The sequence below is a fragment of the Aplidium turbinatum genome, chromosome 7, assembly GCF_918807975.1.
Source record: "Aplidium turbinatum chromosome 7, kaAplTurb1.1, whole genome shotgun sequence".
Lineage (NCBI taxonomy): Eukaryota > Metazoa > Chordata > Ascidiacea > Aplousobranchia > Polyclinidae > Aplidium > Aplidium turbinatum.
The window spans coordinates 21,679,470-21,697,412 of record NC_137478.1 but is presented as its reverse complement, the minus strand read 5'-3'; the positions used below and the strand labels follow the sequence as shown (position 1 = coordinate 21,697,412).

Sequence of the window (17,943 nt, the reverse complement as noted above, 5' to 3'; positions counted from 1 at the left end):
ATCAATTACTGTAATGTTGAAAAAACGTAAATATATCATTGCTCACTGCGTGATATTTCATGAAGAGATGATCAACACATAGCTACCATAGCAAACACACTTATTTGTGAATTCACAAATGAATTATGTTTCCAGCAGAGCTGTAACTCACCGAGGGCTAAAAGCATGAGTTAGCGTTCAAAAGAAAAGGACAAAATCGTATTTTGGTAAATTGTGGAGCTGCACAGTAGTTTAGAATTCAAAACACGACCGATTAGTGATTATACTTGTTCAACATTAAAAAACGGCAGTATAAGCTTTGTTATTAGAGCAAGAAAGTTTATAAAACACCATAGTTCTTGAATGTTACAACTGGATGTGATGGTATGATGAAGATGAGATCAGTAATTTTCTTGGTGGCTTGTTGCAGAAAGATACCAGATGAAACTTTTTAATCTTGCAAAGTTTCATTGCAAACAAACAACAACAAAGAATCACAAAATTTACGTATTTACCTTGTCTCGTTATCCTGGCCGTTTAGTAGCGGCTGGAGCAAGCTAATTAAATAAACAAAAAGAAATGCAATGCATGAAATATGAGGCTGGAATAGCTGTTTTTCGCTGAAACTTTTTCAGTAGTCGACTATCGATTCACACGTCCATTAAAACACATATCATCGTAACACTTCTCATATCATGTTCGCGTGATAACACAAGTGCAGCGCAATTTTATTTACATTTTAATGGGGTCGCCCATGGAGTGACGTAACGAGACGCAATCGCAAGCATTGTATATTTACAAAACTTGTATTGTGCACAGTTTACCAACGATTTGAAAATTATTGTCTTGAAATTGTTAAATGCACCCTTATAATAAACTAATATACGGTAACGTTGAAAAAAAATCATTTCAATAAAGATAAAATTCTAAAGTTTCCAAGCATGCACATGTCTCCGCAGAGATAAGTGGTGTGAACGAAACACAAACAACATAAAACACAAAAATACCTTTTGTTTGACGACAGCGATCTTTGTGAGTTGTGCAATATTGAACTGTTATTGAGAAGCGTGCAAAAGAAAAGGATTTTCTTTTAAAACTGGGCTTAGTGTTGTTAAAATATGATGAACAATTGGAATACACAAGACAAAGTTTTGATAATTGTTGGATACAAAATTAAACTGGCAGTACTATTAAAAAGAGCACATACTGTCAACTATCCAAACTGAATCTACGGCACAGTATGTTGTTTCTTCTTTGAACACAAGCCATTTTCATTAAGAAACCTCATAACATACCGACAAACCGACATGTGATAAGGAGGGAGGAAGGAAGTTTTCTTAGAAAAGCACTAGATCTAAAGGTGGATGGGAAGAGGAAACGCGGTCGTCCAAGAAGAACGTGGAAACAACAAGTGAAGGATGAATTTAAAAAAGTCGGACTGAAGGAGGAAGATGCAAGGGACAGAGTGAAATGGAGAAAAGGGATTAAAACAATTGCTGCGCGGAAACAATCGGCCACCCCCACTAGTGGGGAACAAACCGACGATGGATTATGATGATGATGAAAGCAAGGTAGAATAATGGAAAATTACGGTTTTAGTGTTTTAAATATGGAATTAAACATTTTCCATTTGAAGTTGAAAATTATTAACTACTTGCCATGAGGCTATTTTTGAGATGCAATGAGCTACAAAAATGTATAAAATGTGGAATGAAAAGTTAGTGGAACATACAATATTTTCATTGCATGACATGACAGACCTATTTTATATGCGCAATTAAAAATTTAAGACAGTCAGTGAACTGACAAAACAGGCCTTTAATCACTGCTTTAGCGGCGTACTTCACTTTAGCAGTTGCCATGAGCAACTAGCGGTTAGAGAGATCTTGCCTGGGAAACTATTGCATGTAAATTTAGTGCAAATGTCAAGGGTCAAGATTGCCATTAGAGGTCCTCGATGCAAAACAACTGGTTTCCAAAACTGTTCTTCACTGGATACAACCAAATTCTCGAATTCATTGGTGTTCTTCACATAATGAGTAATATTATGATTGATTTTTAACAACCTACCTGTGTTTGGAGGCAGCAGTTGTAGATGATTTCATGCTTAAGTTGTCTTGGGCTCTTTGTGGAGAAAAATCTTCCACAAACCAGTTACCCACAGTGCCATCCGGAGCAAGATATTTGATATCGAGACTGATGAAGATCTGTAAAATTATTTTGAATATGCTTCATAAAAGAAAGTCATTCATGAGAAAACAAGAAATATAAGTTAGCATCCTTAAAAGCAGCGCATCACCTTTTATAAAAATGAGAAAAAATTAAAACACTTCAATCAAATATTTATTTATTTGCCAACCTTTAGAGCAGTATTGTTTGAATCAAGCAAGGATTCTGTAAGCGACAGTTCACCATTCTTCACCACTTGTTGCAATACCATCTGAAACCTTCCAATTAACCTTGAAGAAAAAACAATAATTTCAACCGATACAAAACAGTGCATCGCTTTCATTGCATTAACATTGTAGTGACTTTTGCTGTTGGCATCAAACACACAATCTTTTTTAGTATGTGAAAATATAGTAAAACAAGGCAACTACAAAATCTCATTTAACATCTATTGAACAAAACAGAAAAACAATCAAAAAATCTGAAAGCAACAAGCTTTTGGTTGAGTAACAGCAGGCGCAGTACGTGCAACCTGGATGAAAAGAAAACAACTACAGTAACACAAAATTTTAGCTGATATGAAAAAGTGACAGAAAAAACATTAGCACAATTCATCACGCATGTATCATATCATTGTCCACCACAATTCGATATCAATGTCCTCATGATTAGGTGGAAGAGGTATTACTACCGAAATTAAATGAAAAATCATTTTTCCAAACTTGCCTATTTGAAAAGACTTTATTGTAATTGAAGACATCCACCACTATCATCTCCATGCCTTCAATCTTGCTGGCCACAGGCCATTCAAAACACTGTTTCATAACATACGACAAATTGTTAGTAGTCATTGCGCTGCTCTACTCCCATGAAAAATGCATACTCACTCAAATTGAAACATTTACTAGCCTAATTCATGAAGCTACAAGGTAAAGACATTATGTTTATGTAAAATGAAACAATATTTGAACTACATTGTGAGGGTAGTCTAATGAATGGAAAACAAAATGAGCAACTATCGGTTAATGTTTTATTATAGTAGACTATAGCTAAAAAATGCACTTATGGAAAAAAACTATAACTAAACGTTTAAGGTATATATGATATTTATGCTAAGACGTTCACGCTTCCTTTTGGGCCACAATATGTTCTTGAAATCAATTGTAACGGCTCTATAAATTTTTATAAACATGACACTGAAAGGTAGTTTTGTCTCATGTAAAAATAGAGCAACAAAAGTATGTGAGCTTTCATTTCAGCTCAAAACACATACTTTTTTGTTTATTAAATAAACTAAATTTTGTATACATACACTTATATTAGCAGGTAATTAAATAATGTTTCCTTTAATGTTATTTTAAGTGTAAAACAAAGTCAGCAGAATAGGCCTACTAGATAACTTAGTTTGTGGAATAAAACATAAACAATTATATACAGCTTGGATTAATTTGATTTAAAAAACAGGTAGCTAGACTTTTTAACAATGTATATAGTCATTTACAATATCAAAATATAAACTGAATGGTAACTACATATGTCGTAGCTCAAGGTTTGCAAGCTCACAGAAAAATGTGTGATAATTGAAGCAATAACCATTCAACAAAGAATTCACAAACATAACAAAGTTAAAAATGCCACGTTGAAAATCAAAGTGTCTTAAAGTTTGCAAAAATGGAAATGTTTCATAAACAAATAAAATTGTAGCTGATACATTAATAACAATAGTAACAAATGACGTTGAGATGAACCAATTCAAAGTACAATCCTGAATTAGGTTTTATGTTACGATATCATTATGACTACTTGAAACAAAGACTGCACCCAAACCTCATTGAAGTCTGCTTCATTTTGGCAATCTTCAATAGTTCTTGTAGTATATGATAAATCTGAAACATAATTCTAAAGTAACAAACAACACTAAGATGAGTACTGTACTAATATCAATTAATTAATTATATGACTGTGTCCTCAAAGATGTGCCTCATGTTTCTTAAATCATCATTGTAAAAAAGAGAGCGCGATCATCTGCAAGAACATGAAAACCTTTAGATATTTGGGAAAGGTCAAAAAATGTTTTTGAATATTTGATGTAAAATTATGGCAGTGAAGTGTATTCATTCATCATTCAAATAAAAATTATTTATTAAATGACTAACAATCACTCTCGAACTAAAATAAATTATATTAACAGATTGACTATGGTACTTCACACAATTTATCAAGTCAGTGATACCACAACAGTTATAGTTCTCAGTTCAGTTTTTTTTCAGTTCATTTATTTATTTGTCACAAACACAAACATGAAAAGAATACAAAGTATACAATAATAACCAGTTGTGTGTCATGACGAGGAGACTGCGAAAAGACCAAACGGTCATCTAGTCAGCAGCCACCTCAAGCTTGGTGATGTAGGCCTAAATAACATATATACAGTAAATACACAAACACACATACAAAAAAAGAAAATCAAGCATTTGGTGATACAGATACACATGTTTTCATTATGCAAAAGAGAAAAAAAAAAAAGCAAACAAACTAAGCAGGTTTACCGTGCTACTGAATGAATTAATTGTGAGTGGAGTTTAAGAGATATCAATCGACAATTTTAATCAGTAAAAAAGATAAAAAGCAACGTATACCAAAGAGATGAGCAAATAGAATAATGTAATTATATAGACAAAACAGTTATTATTCAACAGTGGCGTTTAAATCAAGAAGGTAGTGTTTAAAGTTTCTTTTAAAAGAAGTTGGAGAAAGACCTTTGAGATCACCTGGGACCTCATGCCACACTTTAGGACCCCTTATTAACATCTGCCTTTTACCTAATTCAGTACGCACCCTTGAAACAAAATAGTTACTGCTGGATGATTGGCGCGTATTGTGTGAGTGGCATTCAGATAGTCTGTGGAAGATATTACATTCCGTTTCTGGTAATAGATTTAAATGGACTCTGTGCATGTATTTTGCTATCTCTAGTTTATAAATTTCTTATATATTTAACAGCTGTAGTTTTTGAAAGAGTTGCAATGTGTGAGCTGTATAGTTGCTGAATGTCATGGTTCTAACAACTCTTTTATGCAGCTTAAATAAATGATCCAGCGCATTGTCACAAGCTCCACCCCAGCTGGATATGCAGTATTGAAGATGAGAATATATAAGACTGTAATACACAGTCTTCAGTGTGTTAGTATCCACATAATTTCTAAGTTGAAAAATGGCCCAGGAGCCTCTAGCAAGTTTTTTACAAACATTTTGAATGTGACATTTCCAGTTGAGAGAGTCATCAATTAATACACCAAGATATTTAATACACTTTTTTTTTTGCAATATAATTCCGTTTATCGTAACGTGCATCCTTACATCGAGCTTTTGTTTAGTTAGTATCATGTACTCAGTTTTGTTGTAGTTAATGGAGAGCTTGTTCATTTTCATCCAGTTGTCAATTTTGATTAATTCTGTATTGACGTTTTGTTCTAGAGAATAAAGATTTTTGTTGGACATAGTTAAATTGGTGTCATCAGCAAAAAGGCTCACCTGGAAAGAAGAAATAGAAGGAAGATCGTTTATGTAAATAATGAATAACAACGGTCCAAGAGTGGAACCCTGTGGAACACCACATGTTACACTGCGCAGACCTGATGCCATACCATTAATTATTGTGTATTGCTTTCTGTGTGTGAGATATCTTTCTAATAGTTTCAAAGGTAGTCCACGTATTCCATATCTTTGTAATTTCTTGATTAGGATATCATGATTTACTGTATCAAATGCTTTTGCAAGGTCAAGAAATATTGAACAAGTTATGTTTTTTTTATCTATATTTGAAATAAATTCATCGTATATGTGAGAGACAGCGAGTGAGGTAGAATGACCACTCCTGAAACCATGTTGACATGAAGTCAGAAGATCTGATTTGTCAAAATAACTGTAAATCCGTTCATAGAGGCATTTTTCAAATATTTTAGAAATTGGGGAGAGAAGTGATATAGGTCTATAATTTTTACAGGTTTCAAATGAACCAGACTTGTGAACTGGTACAATTTGAGCTACTTTAAGCTGGTCTGGATACGTGGTTGGTACAATACATTCATTAAATAAGGTAGTTAAGATTGGAGAAATGATTGGAGAGGACATTTTTAAAAACTTAATTGGTATTCCATGCATCCCAGTGCTTTTATTTGCATTCAAGTTTTTTAAATGTTTTGATACTTCTTCTGTGGTAATAGGTTTAAGAAAAAATGTTTTAGGGTGGTTAGGAATAACTGAGACAGGGTCATGATAACAATCTTGAGATGGAGCAGAAATTTTTGATGCCATTTTATTGCCTATGTTAGCAAAGTATTCATTAAACGAGTTTGCAATAGCAGTAGAATCAGAGATGATTTCATCATCTTCCTTCTTGATACTTGTAGGTGTATGTAGTTTACAACTTTTTTTAAATTTTGTTATGTCATTTATTGTTTGCCATAGCTTAGATGTGTTATGATGAGTGCTATGAATTAATCTGCTATAATGCATTTTTTTAGCTTGTTCTTTAATATGTGTTAGTTTGTTTCTGTACACTCTGTATTCATTTAATGCTTCGATAGTGTTTACTTTTAACCTTGACTGAAATAGTTTGTTTTTGTGCTTAATAGACACCAAGATTGCTTTAGTAATCCAAGGTTTTCCTGTTAATTTTTTTTCTTTACGGGTACGTTTCCTTAGTGGTGCATGCTTTTGTAAGACTGTTTCAAATATACTAATGAATTTGCTCATAGAGGTATTTACAGAAGTGCAATTAATATCAGTCATTTTTTTCAGATTTTCATCAAGGTCACACAGAAACTGGCCAGGATTAAATTTTTTTATATCACGAATGAGACTAGTGTGTGCATTACATTTTGGTTTAGTCAAGTTTATTATTGTAATAATTGGAAGATGATCGGATATGTCACTTAGCAGTATATGAGCTTTCTTATTATGAACTACATCGTTTGTGTAGATGTGATCAATGAGAGTGGAGCTGTGAGATGAAATTCTTGTTGGTTTGTTAATTAGGGAGCTACAACCAGCACTTTCTAAGCACTGCCAGTAATTTTTAACTTTTAAGTTGTGTTCTATCTTTAGTAAATCTATATTCATGTCACCACATATGTAATAAGTGCTGTTGTTTTGATTCAAATTATCTATTGATGCTAACAGGTGACTTTGATATTCACTAAAGTCATAAGTTGGATGTCTGTATATTACACCACAGACCAACTTCTTTTGATTTGCCAGTTGTAGCTCAACCCATAGGTTTTCACAACCAGTAACATCAAACCTAATACCGTTGTTTATATTAAAGACAAAATTTTTATTAATAAACAAACCTACCCCTCCAGCTGAGGTTGGGGAATCATTATGCACAAAGTTATATCCAGGTAGCGAAAATTGAAAGAATGTAAATTGCTGAAGTTTTGTTTCTGATATTGCAATCACATCAGGCATTACTTGCAGCTGAAGCAATAATTCTTCCAGACTAGCAAAGTTTTTTGAAAGGCTTCGAATGTTTATGTGCAGTAGTGTAAAAGCTTTTTCCAAATTTAAATCAACTGTTTTTATTAGACAATCTGGTTTGCAGTAAATAGAGTCAAATTTTTGGGGTAATCTTTTGGATGAATCATTTACATCGGGATGAGATTGATCAGAAAATAAGCTAGTTAGTTCACAGGTAGGTACTGAAGTAAAAGGAAACATATTTGGATAGCATTGACAGCAAAAATATGGATCAGTGGAAGCCCCAAGGGACACAAAGTCTTCATATTTCATATATATATACCATAAATAAAAAACAGCTCCTTTTCAATTAGTTTTACAATCAAATAAAACCTAATAAACCAGACGCATTTAACATAATAACATGAAAATAAACTAAAAGTAAAGCTTTTTCAGCCATACTCATGTTAGCCCTTTTAAAGTAACCAACTGACTGATGTTCTTCATAAATTGAAATAACAGATCTGATCTACCTACCGGTAGCCTACACAAAAATCGAAACGCATAAGAATGAAACGGCAAGGCAGAAGAGAGGCAAAATCACATGACGCTTAATTGCATAAGAAAAAACACATACCAATGATGCAAAATTACGTGAAAATATTTAGCAGATAGGAGGCGCCTGCGGCAACAGCTGCCGATTGAGGCGGGGATTGCAAGATTTTATGAGCAAAGCCTCATGGATTTTAGTAGGATATGATATCAAATTCGGTGAACTCAAATTCGGTGAATTTGCAGCTGCTTGTATACTACTGTAACCCATACCTTTTTGTGGTTTGAATATGGAAATTCTTTTCTGATGTATATAATATACATGATAATAATATATTAAACACAAAGGCACTAAGCTAACTGTGACTTGTAAGCACAAAGTCAGCATTTTACTCACATTTTTTTTATGACGTTGGATGAAAGATGGTTTGCACTTGCAATGATTAAACATGTTTTAGCTTCAATAAACACTATGTGTAGAAGCATATGTTGAACTTAACATAAAAAGAACATAAAAAAATGACTTTGGAAAAAGGAAACTCTTGAAATATCAAACTACTGACAGGAGTGGATGAATGAAACTACATTCCTATGCCTATGAGACCACAATCTGCTTTTTACTTTTGTTAATGTAATAGCTATAACATTTCGGATTATTTGAAAGAAAGCAAATAACTGAAAAGTGCCGCTTAAACATTTTCAAATTCACTTCATTTCAAAACAGCTGAGATTAGCGGTAAGTGATTATTCACTGGTGCATGCTTGATCTGATGTTATTGTTTACATCTTAAGCAGTGTTGCCAGATTTAACTAAATAAATTTTCCCCACAGCCGTTGCTCAAGTTCGCTGATCGCAAGTTTATTCATTGATTCTAGCCAGTGGCAAATCCAAGGGTTGGAATTTGGAGCAATCGCTTGCCCTAAACTACAGAAAATTATATTTATTTACGGTGCATTTGCAATTTTAAATTAATGCAGACCTACACATCATTATATTTTGTTGAAATCACACCGCCCCTTCTAAGGCTAGCCTATTTGCTGCATCCACCCTTACCCTCAGGGTAGCTCCAAAGTGGCGGCATGTAGCCTATATTTTTACCAACTTTAATATCATTATTATTATTTATTTACTATGATCTCTGAAAAGGCCTAAACTGTAAAGTTGTTTTTTCTCCCATTAATTGTGCATTGTTTTTTAATTTTTTATTTATTTTTTCTTATAGGCCTACATTCCATTTGTCAACCTCTCTCACCTTTCCCTCTACGATTCTTATACAGTATCTCAAAATCCCTTCAACTCCCAAAATTTTATTACCCCTTTTATTATTAATTTATTTGAGTACAATTTTGCAAAAAATTTTCGGGAAAGCATGCCCCCGAACCCCCCTAGAATACGCGAGCCTTCGGCACGCTCTAGCTCCCCACCAGTTTTATTGCTTCTTTTGCTCAACCCACCAGGATACGCCACTGCACATCAAGTGGCGATGAGTTAAATCAAACACTTTGTCTTTCTCTTCCATTCATCAAATATTTAGCCCCTCCCAAAAAAATTGTCTGGCTACGCCACTGCCTGAAAGTAATTTGATACAGTAAAACTAATAGGCTTACAAAAATTCCCTTTGACAGAAAGCAGTGAGTGAAAATTTAATATGTAGTTGGCGTGTATGGGTGCAAAGATGACTGTTGAGTTCCATGTGTGCGGCAAAGCTTCTGCTGCAGGATGGACGTGGTAAGGATGATTGGCTGGAGTTCTTATTCAAGGTTTAGGCCTTACGCTGTTCTCGTTCTTTTGACAGCAGATAGCGTGTAGGCCTATCAACGACAAAGTTATATAATGGCTGTTTCCCAAAGTAGCAAGTCAAGTTAAAAAAGAACAACTTATTTAAATCAACTAGATCAATGACAACATTTATTACAGTCGCAGAAAAGAATTTACTATAGGCTACTGTATCAATTTACCTTTTGCACATGTAGGCTATCAATTTACCTTTTTTAAAAAGAATTTTAAAATTCTGATTTTTGTATGCTTGGATGCACATTGCAAAACGTAACATGCCCTTGAAGTCTTATCAACGAGCTGTTAAATGAGTTTGGTTTCATCTTTCTGGAACAGTTTTCCAGACGAAAATAATCATGAGCTAAAAACGTTACAAAAACTCAAAAAACACACTTTTCCAATTTCATGCCAAAAAAGCACGAGTTAGCTGCACGGTGTCATTTTTGTACGCATTATTTTCACAGATCTCACATTTGATGACAATATTTTTTACCGATATTTTTTGTACATTTTTGTAAGAGGGGTGCAGTGGCGTAGCCAAGGGGGGGTTTTGGGGGTTACAACCCCCCCCTTTGGCACGCATGTGACGTCACGATATTGAGAATGATGCTTTCAGTCTCTATTTCTCTAAAACAAAGTTTGCCTAATTTTAAACGAAACTGCATTAAAAAAGCGAGTTTTGCCAATACCAAACATTCAAATATCTCAGTCAAGAATTAGCAACAAGAAAACATAGAAACTTAGGTTTATTACCGAAAAATGCCGAAGAAAACATGATCTTATCCTTTTGCCATGCCACCGGACAGCACCATTTTACAGGAATGTTTATACCCACATTTTTGTTGAAAATGCTCTCAGAATGCACCAAATTCAAAGTAATATTTCAAATTTTTCTGGGGGTGGACCCCCAGACCCCCCGCCGCTGGGTGTCGCCTTTGGCAAAAACGCCGTCAAAACCCCCCCTTTCAAAATTCCTGGCTACGCTACTGGGGGGGGTGTATCAAATTACCTTCCCTTCCCCTAAGTATCCAACAAAACTAGCATGTTTTATGTGGTTTTAATGTTGCTAGACGCTTAAACGATGTAAATAAGTAGAAATTGTTGCTGAATTTGTGATGATCAGTAAACAGTAGAACAAAAACAGGTTCTTTTTCAAGAAAATATCTTGGCCTACTCATAAAATAAACCAAAACATTTTTAACCTAAGCTAGTTTGATCTTTTCCTCGCATTCCTAAAACGTTTCAGAAAAGTGTTTGAAACTTTTATTTTTAAGTTTTAAATGCCGTCCTGAGGTGTCTCTTTGGTCTCCCCCAACTAAGGAACCAATGAGACAATGATAAGACAGTTGGGACATTGACAAGATTGTCAAAAAAATAAATATAAAAATTTAGCCTATAATGCTTTTATAGACAAAAACATTGAAAAAACCTAAAGTAGACAATTTTTAAAGATTGGCGGAAACAAATCAACTTAAACAATACAATTAACAACAAACTTTTATACAAAAATAGGCTATAGCACAGTGGTTCTCAACTTTTTTTTTTTCGTGGCCCATTTTTATTGCAGAAAAATTCTTGTGGCCCATTAACTATACATGCAAGAAAAAAAATGCAGAATAGGTTTAAAAACAAAAAACAGCAGAATATATTTCAAAACGGATTATTTATTCAACTGTGCATCAATGAGATGCGTGCTCCTGAACATTACAGTATTGACCAACTTGGATTATTTAGATAAATTTACATTTCATCTAGACTACATTCTTCCCAGTGCCTTCCAACAGTGTTATTCCTCCCTTTAAGTTAAAAATTTCTCTTTTTGGAGCCAAATGGCTCCCTATGAAAATCATACTGTTGCAGTTGCGTATAATCAACGTTCGTGTATTATGCAACAGACGACATTGGTTACGTCACGCCATCAAAGTTATTATTTCAATACCGGTAATTAGAATGAAAATTACCTTTTTGCAGCAAATTACAGCAGCACCATTCATTGTTGGTACAGTCAAAACAACTAAACAAAACACACAAGTGTAAAATTAACTATAGTAACACAAATAAAACTAAAATTTTCACTAACTCAAGCAAATTTTTAAACAGGTCTGTGGCCCACCTCAAATTTTTTTCATGGCCCACTAGTGAGTCATGGCCCACCGGTTGAGAACCGCTGCTATAGCATAAGCCTAAGGCATAAATAAGTTACCGGGGGGAAGGTAGGGTAAAGCGGACCAACGGGGTAAAGTGGAACCCCGCCTTTTTTTGCTATTAAAGTTTCACTATTGTGCGGATACCATTAAGTTTAGTGAAGCATGACGAAAAGTAGCTGCACACGCCATTATTCAAGGTTTCATGGTTTAGAAGACACAAAAAAGCGTGGAAATTACTTTTGGCACCCTCTGATCTATTGAAAGGTATGTATGGTAACTTAAATTGTATCTTATGTACATAAGGTAGAAGTTTTTTTGAATAATAAAAATGAGCCTCACTATATCACGTACGCATTACGTAGATTCACTCTTGTTGCTGACTAGCCTAAATTTGACCAACAGTTAAATTAGTAGTAATGTAGAGGTGGGGTAAAGTGGACCAGTGGTGATCCACTTTACCCCGTCATAAATATTTTTTCTTGTTTATTTATTATACACAACTTAGATTATTTTACACAACAGCTGTGTAGGCCTAATTAGCACTCAAGTGGATAGTTGTTCTGATATGTTTGATTGGTTATTGAATCTTTATCCCCGGACTGACAAAGCCTTGATAGGCTATTTCTGGTAGTTTCGCACACTTGTAGAGGCTCTTGGCGCAGGGCCGGTTACCGAGATTGGCTGAGTGAAGTTTCCGATTGCTGACGTGTTGTTGCCTGCAACTATTCCATCCATTAAGTACCGCTAAATGGAGAGCAGTCCTGAAATGCGTTGCTCAAGCGCACATCCCGAGAGTCGAACCAGCGCCGTGTAATCTTGAGCCGGGCTCGTAACCACTGAGCTAACGGGGCGGAATATCCCACCAATCATGATCGAGTAGACGAGCTGGTTCTTAACTTAGTTATATTCTTGTTTTTCAGAATGCCTCGTTATCACCAAAGGACATCCTGTGGGCGTATGAAGCCTGTGCTGGTTGCAATGAAGAGGATGACAACTTTATCTGTGAACTCCGTTTTTAAAAAAAATTTTCAAAGTTTGATTCGTAATGGACTTATGAACTGCAGTTGTAAAGTTTCATAATGTCTTCGCTAATGATGCTAGTTGTAAATAATTTGATTGCGTGGAAAAAAATTACGGAATTTGCTCAAAACTTACAACGGTCCAGTTTACCCCACATATGTGGGGTAAAGTGGATTATTGGAGGTAATTTTAAAATTAAAAAAATTTATATAAAAAAGCTGGCAGTCATCAAAAGTGCACTTTAAAAATTGTCGAAATATGTTAGAGTTAACGCTCAAATAAAAAAAGTTAATTTTTTTGGCAAAATCAGTGAACTGTACTGAATTAACCCTTAGGTATTCCACTTTACCCCACCTTCCCCTACATTGTGTGGTTCTAATACAGGCCTCAAAGATCTAAAGGTTTCAAAGGATTCAAATGACCTATTTAAATTCTTTTTTTGTTGAAATTAAGTTACGCTACATGAAAAGTTGTTTACGGCTTCAATTCATATCTGTCCTATTTTACAAATTGTGAAAGCGTTTCAAGTTCAAACAGACCCTTCTTGTCTTATCAATTCACGACAAAACAAACATTTTTAGGCCAGGCTATGCAATTTAAAGATAAAGGAATATGATGATGTTATTTTTAAAAGAATAACATCGCTAACTCAATAAAAAAATACAGTGAATTGAATATAAAAATAAGATGGAAAGAGGAATTGAAGACAAGAGTTGCCTGGTGGCTTAAAATTCGGACAAAAAACGATAAATTGACCTAATTTGATATAGGCTACTGTGTCTGACGGCTAGCAAGTCATTTGTACATTTATTTTTTATTTTTTGTTCAAAAGTTTAATTTTTTGTGATATCAGTGAAGTGCTGGACCATAAATAACACATTTTGCATTGTTTGTCCTTAAATGTCCGAACTTCAAACTAATATTGTGCGAATTCCTCCAAGATTATCTGGCAACTTTGGTGAAGACAATCGCTTCAAGAACAGGGTAAATACTGGAACCTGGCCATACAATCGAAGAGGAAAAAATTTTAATTTCCAGTTTTTGAAAGTCACATCTTTTTTTACAGCTCATGCTTCTCTTTCTTCCTTAATAGTTGTGTAAAGATTTACCTTTTCGAAACCCACACTTTTGTTCCTTACAGCTCATGCTATAGCCTACTTTCATCCTTGTCGATTCTATGGTCAAGTTCTACTGTTTACCCAAGAAGAGAATCGGCCACCCCCACTTGGCACTAATGGAGGCAAAAAATAATCTGAATTATGAATAGCATATAATCAAATAAAGGGAGTGTGCAAAAACAGTAGCGTGGTTACCAGCAGAGTTTTAGACTAATAAAAGTAAATCTCCTAGTCTTTCTTAAAGTCTATGTTAAAGATGTTTCGGTAAAGGGAAGTGTAGCTTGGACCATGGCCACCTGGAGATGCGGCCTGATTTGTCACGTTTTTCAGATTTCGATTACAGCTACTGCTAGTGCTTGACTGACATTTTTTGAGATGTTTTTACTTTTTGCGGTTTCCTAATGACATAAAACTTTTTTGTTGCCTTGGGGAAGCAGTAGCAAATGAGAAAAAGTAAGTTGAAAAACGCAAAATCAGATTGTTATTGAAAATTAACAGTCTGACTAAAATCTTCGAAATCAAATTTTCTTTGTTTATCAACATGTGAGGATGTTAAAACCTATTGTGTCATCTGGGGAAAAAAATAAAGAAAGCGTAAAAATCTAATTTTTAGAAAAATTTATTTAAACGTTCGCCCAAAGTTAGAAAAACCTGGAAATTTCTGCAAAATGTGACAAATCAAGCCGTATCTTTAGGTGGCCATGCTTGGGCTTATTTACAAACACTTTTAATTTGCAGTGCTGTTATAATATGGATCGGACACCAACACAAGTAAACATCAAGTTGAATTAGTTTATGGTAGTCATACCTCTGAAAGTGATCTTGGCATTTCTTCCCCCCTTTCCTTTGAGACCGGTGATTCTTAAAATTTTTATTTCAAGCGACATGTTTCCTTTTATTTTCCAAGCATCGTTTCAACTTTATGCCAAGTATCAACAGACTTTAATTGCCTCCATTATGAGGTGTCTACAAAACGACAAAAATGCCTTGGGCAAAATTTCATCAACTGAAAACTATCTACAGAATGCAATAAGTTATTTCCCGCTAGCCAGGTAAAAACTGCTCATAACGTTTGAAGTTGCTTGCATATTGTACTGTACAACAAGGAATTAAATCCGCGGCATTAACATGATACGTAAGCTTACTATAGAAGAAAAGTAAGTCTACATAGATTGCCTGTCAGACTAACTTGTCTGTCATAAGTAAGATCAGCCTTTCATTTGGCATGCACTTTCGGTATCACTTAAGTTTGGGTATTTCATGTCAAGCTACATAGGCTACCATACAACGGATGGGGCATAGTAAAAAAATACAGTCACTTCAACTTGAGCATTTATGCCATGAAAACTTGAAGGAGGCAACACCCCATGATGAACGTTTTCGATTGTGATTTGCATTTCAATGCAGTGAACACTATTTTATGGTCTCCTCAACTCTTAATTTCTTGTTAGAGTATCCTATCATTTGAAAAGCCTATTCTAACTTGGTGGTGTCACTCTGGTGGATTGGGCGACTTCACTCAGTTATTTCGACAGCATTGCCATGCAATGCTCCAAAGTTGTTATACTACACGACACAATAGTAATCAAAGTAGGCCTACTGTAATATTCTCACATTTCTTTTACAGTAATAATGACAAATTCAAGCAGGTTACATGAACGGAGTAGGACACATGATACAAAAAAGGAGACTACCCGCCCATTAAACGCAAAATGAAATTGGGTCTTTTTATTGATGTTTTGTGTCAAACGTAGGCAAACATTATTGTTGTTTTGTGTGACTATCGAGTCCCTTACAGTTATATTTGAACCTTGAACGCAATCTTGACGTCATCCTAATGACTACACCGAAATATCCACCAAAAATGCCATAGCCTACGGTACGCAATCAAAAGTTTATAGATTTTCATTTTACCAAACTACATTTATGGGATATTCTTGCACATTAACTCAGCGAATTTCTTTCCCACAGTGAAAACTTATTGTAATTGGACGGAATAAAAACAATATAGCCTACATTAAAATCATCTTAAAGCTTTCAATTGAATCTACAATCTAGATTTTAAAAGTTTGGAATGGTTCCAAACGTAACCTTTGTATTTTACAAATTTAGCAACTGCACATTGATAGCAACCTATTTCTATCAGAAACACAATACAAACAAGTGTTGTCAAAGCAGCAGCTGAAATATTGTACTGTATTTCAACCACTTTCTAGTATTTTCCTGACATGTTAGTCAATATTTGTGTAGAGCGTGCTTTAGTTCTTTGAAGCGTCAGGGCACGTCCGTAAATGTCAAAATTAATATCCGTTTGACTAGTGGAAACTAGACCATCTAAAGTAGCCTAAAGTTTTCTAAAAGATTTTAAACTAATTGTCCAGACGCAAAACTGCATCGATAACATTGCAACCTAATGCACGCGGACTGTACATTCTCAACATTTTAGTGCATGAAATGGCTTTGAATAATGTATGCGAGTTGAAATCATGATAAGGTTTAAAAGTATTGCTTTGCATGACACGTGTGACTCATTGTAAAACCGCACATTTACAAAGTTGTCTGTTGCAGATATTGGTTTATGCTGTTGAAACAAAGACACACCATAGCCTACTTTTGATTTCGTCTTGAAGGCTTCTTTCCATGGCTTTTTTACAATATACAAGAACGGCAATCGAAAGGGCGCCGGTTCGACACGGCTCAAGAGCATGCGGCTGTGTCTTTGGCAGGACACTTAAAGGCATGCCTGAAGTTTGACACGAAGATTGGCTTCCTTGCCTTCCCGCCCACTTAATCTAAATCTTCAACCACCGGGTGTAAGCCTGGATACGACAACAACAACAATATACAAGAGAGTTTTTGCTATTTTTAGTTTTTCTTTTACATATAGTGTTAGTGTAGGTATATACATGGCCACCTGGAGATGCGGCCTGATTTGTCACATTTTGCAGATTGTGATTACAGCTACTGCTAGAGCTTGACTGACATTTTTTGAGATGTTTTTACTTTTTGCGGTTTCCTAATGACAAAAAACTTTTTTGTTGCCTTGGGGAAGCAATAGCAAATGAGAAAAAGTAAGTTGAAAAACGCAAAATCAGACTGTTATTGAAAATTAACAGTCTGACTAAAATTTACAAAATCAAATTTTCTTTGTTTTTCAACATGTGAGGATGTTAAAACTTATTGTGTCATCTGGGGAAAAGAATAAAGAAAACGTAAAAATCTAATTTTTAGAAAAATTTATTTAAACGTGCGCCCAAAGTTAGAAAAACCTGGAAATTTCTGCAAAATGTGACAAATCAGGCCGTATCTTTAGGTGGCCATGGTATATATAGCAATCTTAAAAACCACATAGTTTGCTCAAAATCCTTTCACTGACCATGTAAATACTAAAAGCAAGTAGCCTACACTATTCTCTAAACTGTTTTGTCCAATACAATTGAAGCATTTAGTTTTTAAACTTTCACAGACTCTCAATCAGCTCTCGTACTAAAGTTGAATTTGAAATAACCCGCTGTGTTCAGAAAGTGAAAATTTTGTTTTGAATAGCCCAAGGCTTAATTGTAAAATCAAACCGTCAAACGTCGCTTCAACCATCGCAGTTTGCAACACAGGCCGCAAATTCCACTCATTACTTGCTGCCATTCTAACATCAGCAAATGTTAGATCAACAATATTTATTTTCACCTTGACAAAATCGATTAATTTTTCAGACCATTCGGAA

At 34.7% G+C, this 17,943-nt stretch overlaps 1 protein-coding gene across 1 annotated transcript in view; it reads right to left on the bottom strand.

The window, feature by feature from the left end:
- The window catches only part of LOC145774811 (otoferlin-like), a 100,051-nt gene extending 84,932 nt beyond the window's left edge, over positions 1-15,119 (bottom strand). Inside the window, exons 1-5 of the mRNA XM_082586126.1 lie at positions 15,031-15,119; positions 3,976-4,034; positions 2,875-2,963; positions 2,339-2,438; positions 2,050-2,186 (exon numbers count right to left, since the gene is read on the bottom strand). Coding sequence (XP_082442252.1) covers positions 2,050-2,186; positions 2,339-2,438; positions 2,875-2,963; positions 3,976-4,034; positions 15,031-15,109 — 464 coding nt within the window. The 5' untranslated portion in view covers positions 15,110-15,119. The remainder of the gene's footprint in view (positions 1-2,049; positions 2,187-2,338; positions 2,439-2,874; positions 2,964-3,975; positions 4,035-15,030) is intronic.
- Positions 15,120-17,943: the final 2,824 nt, after the last annotated feature.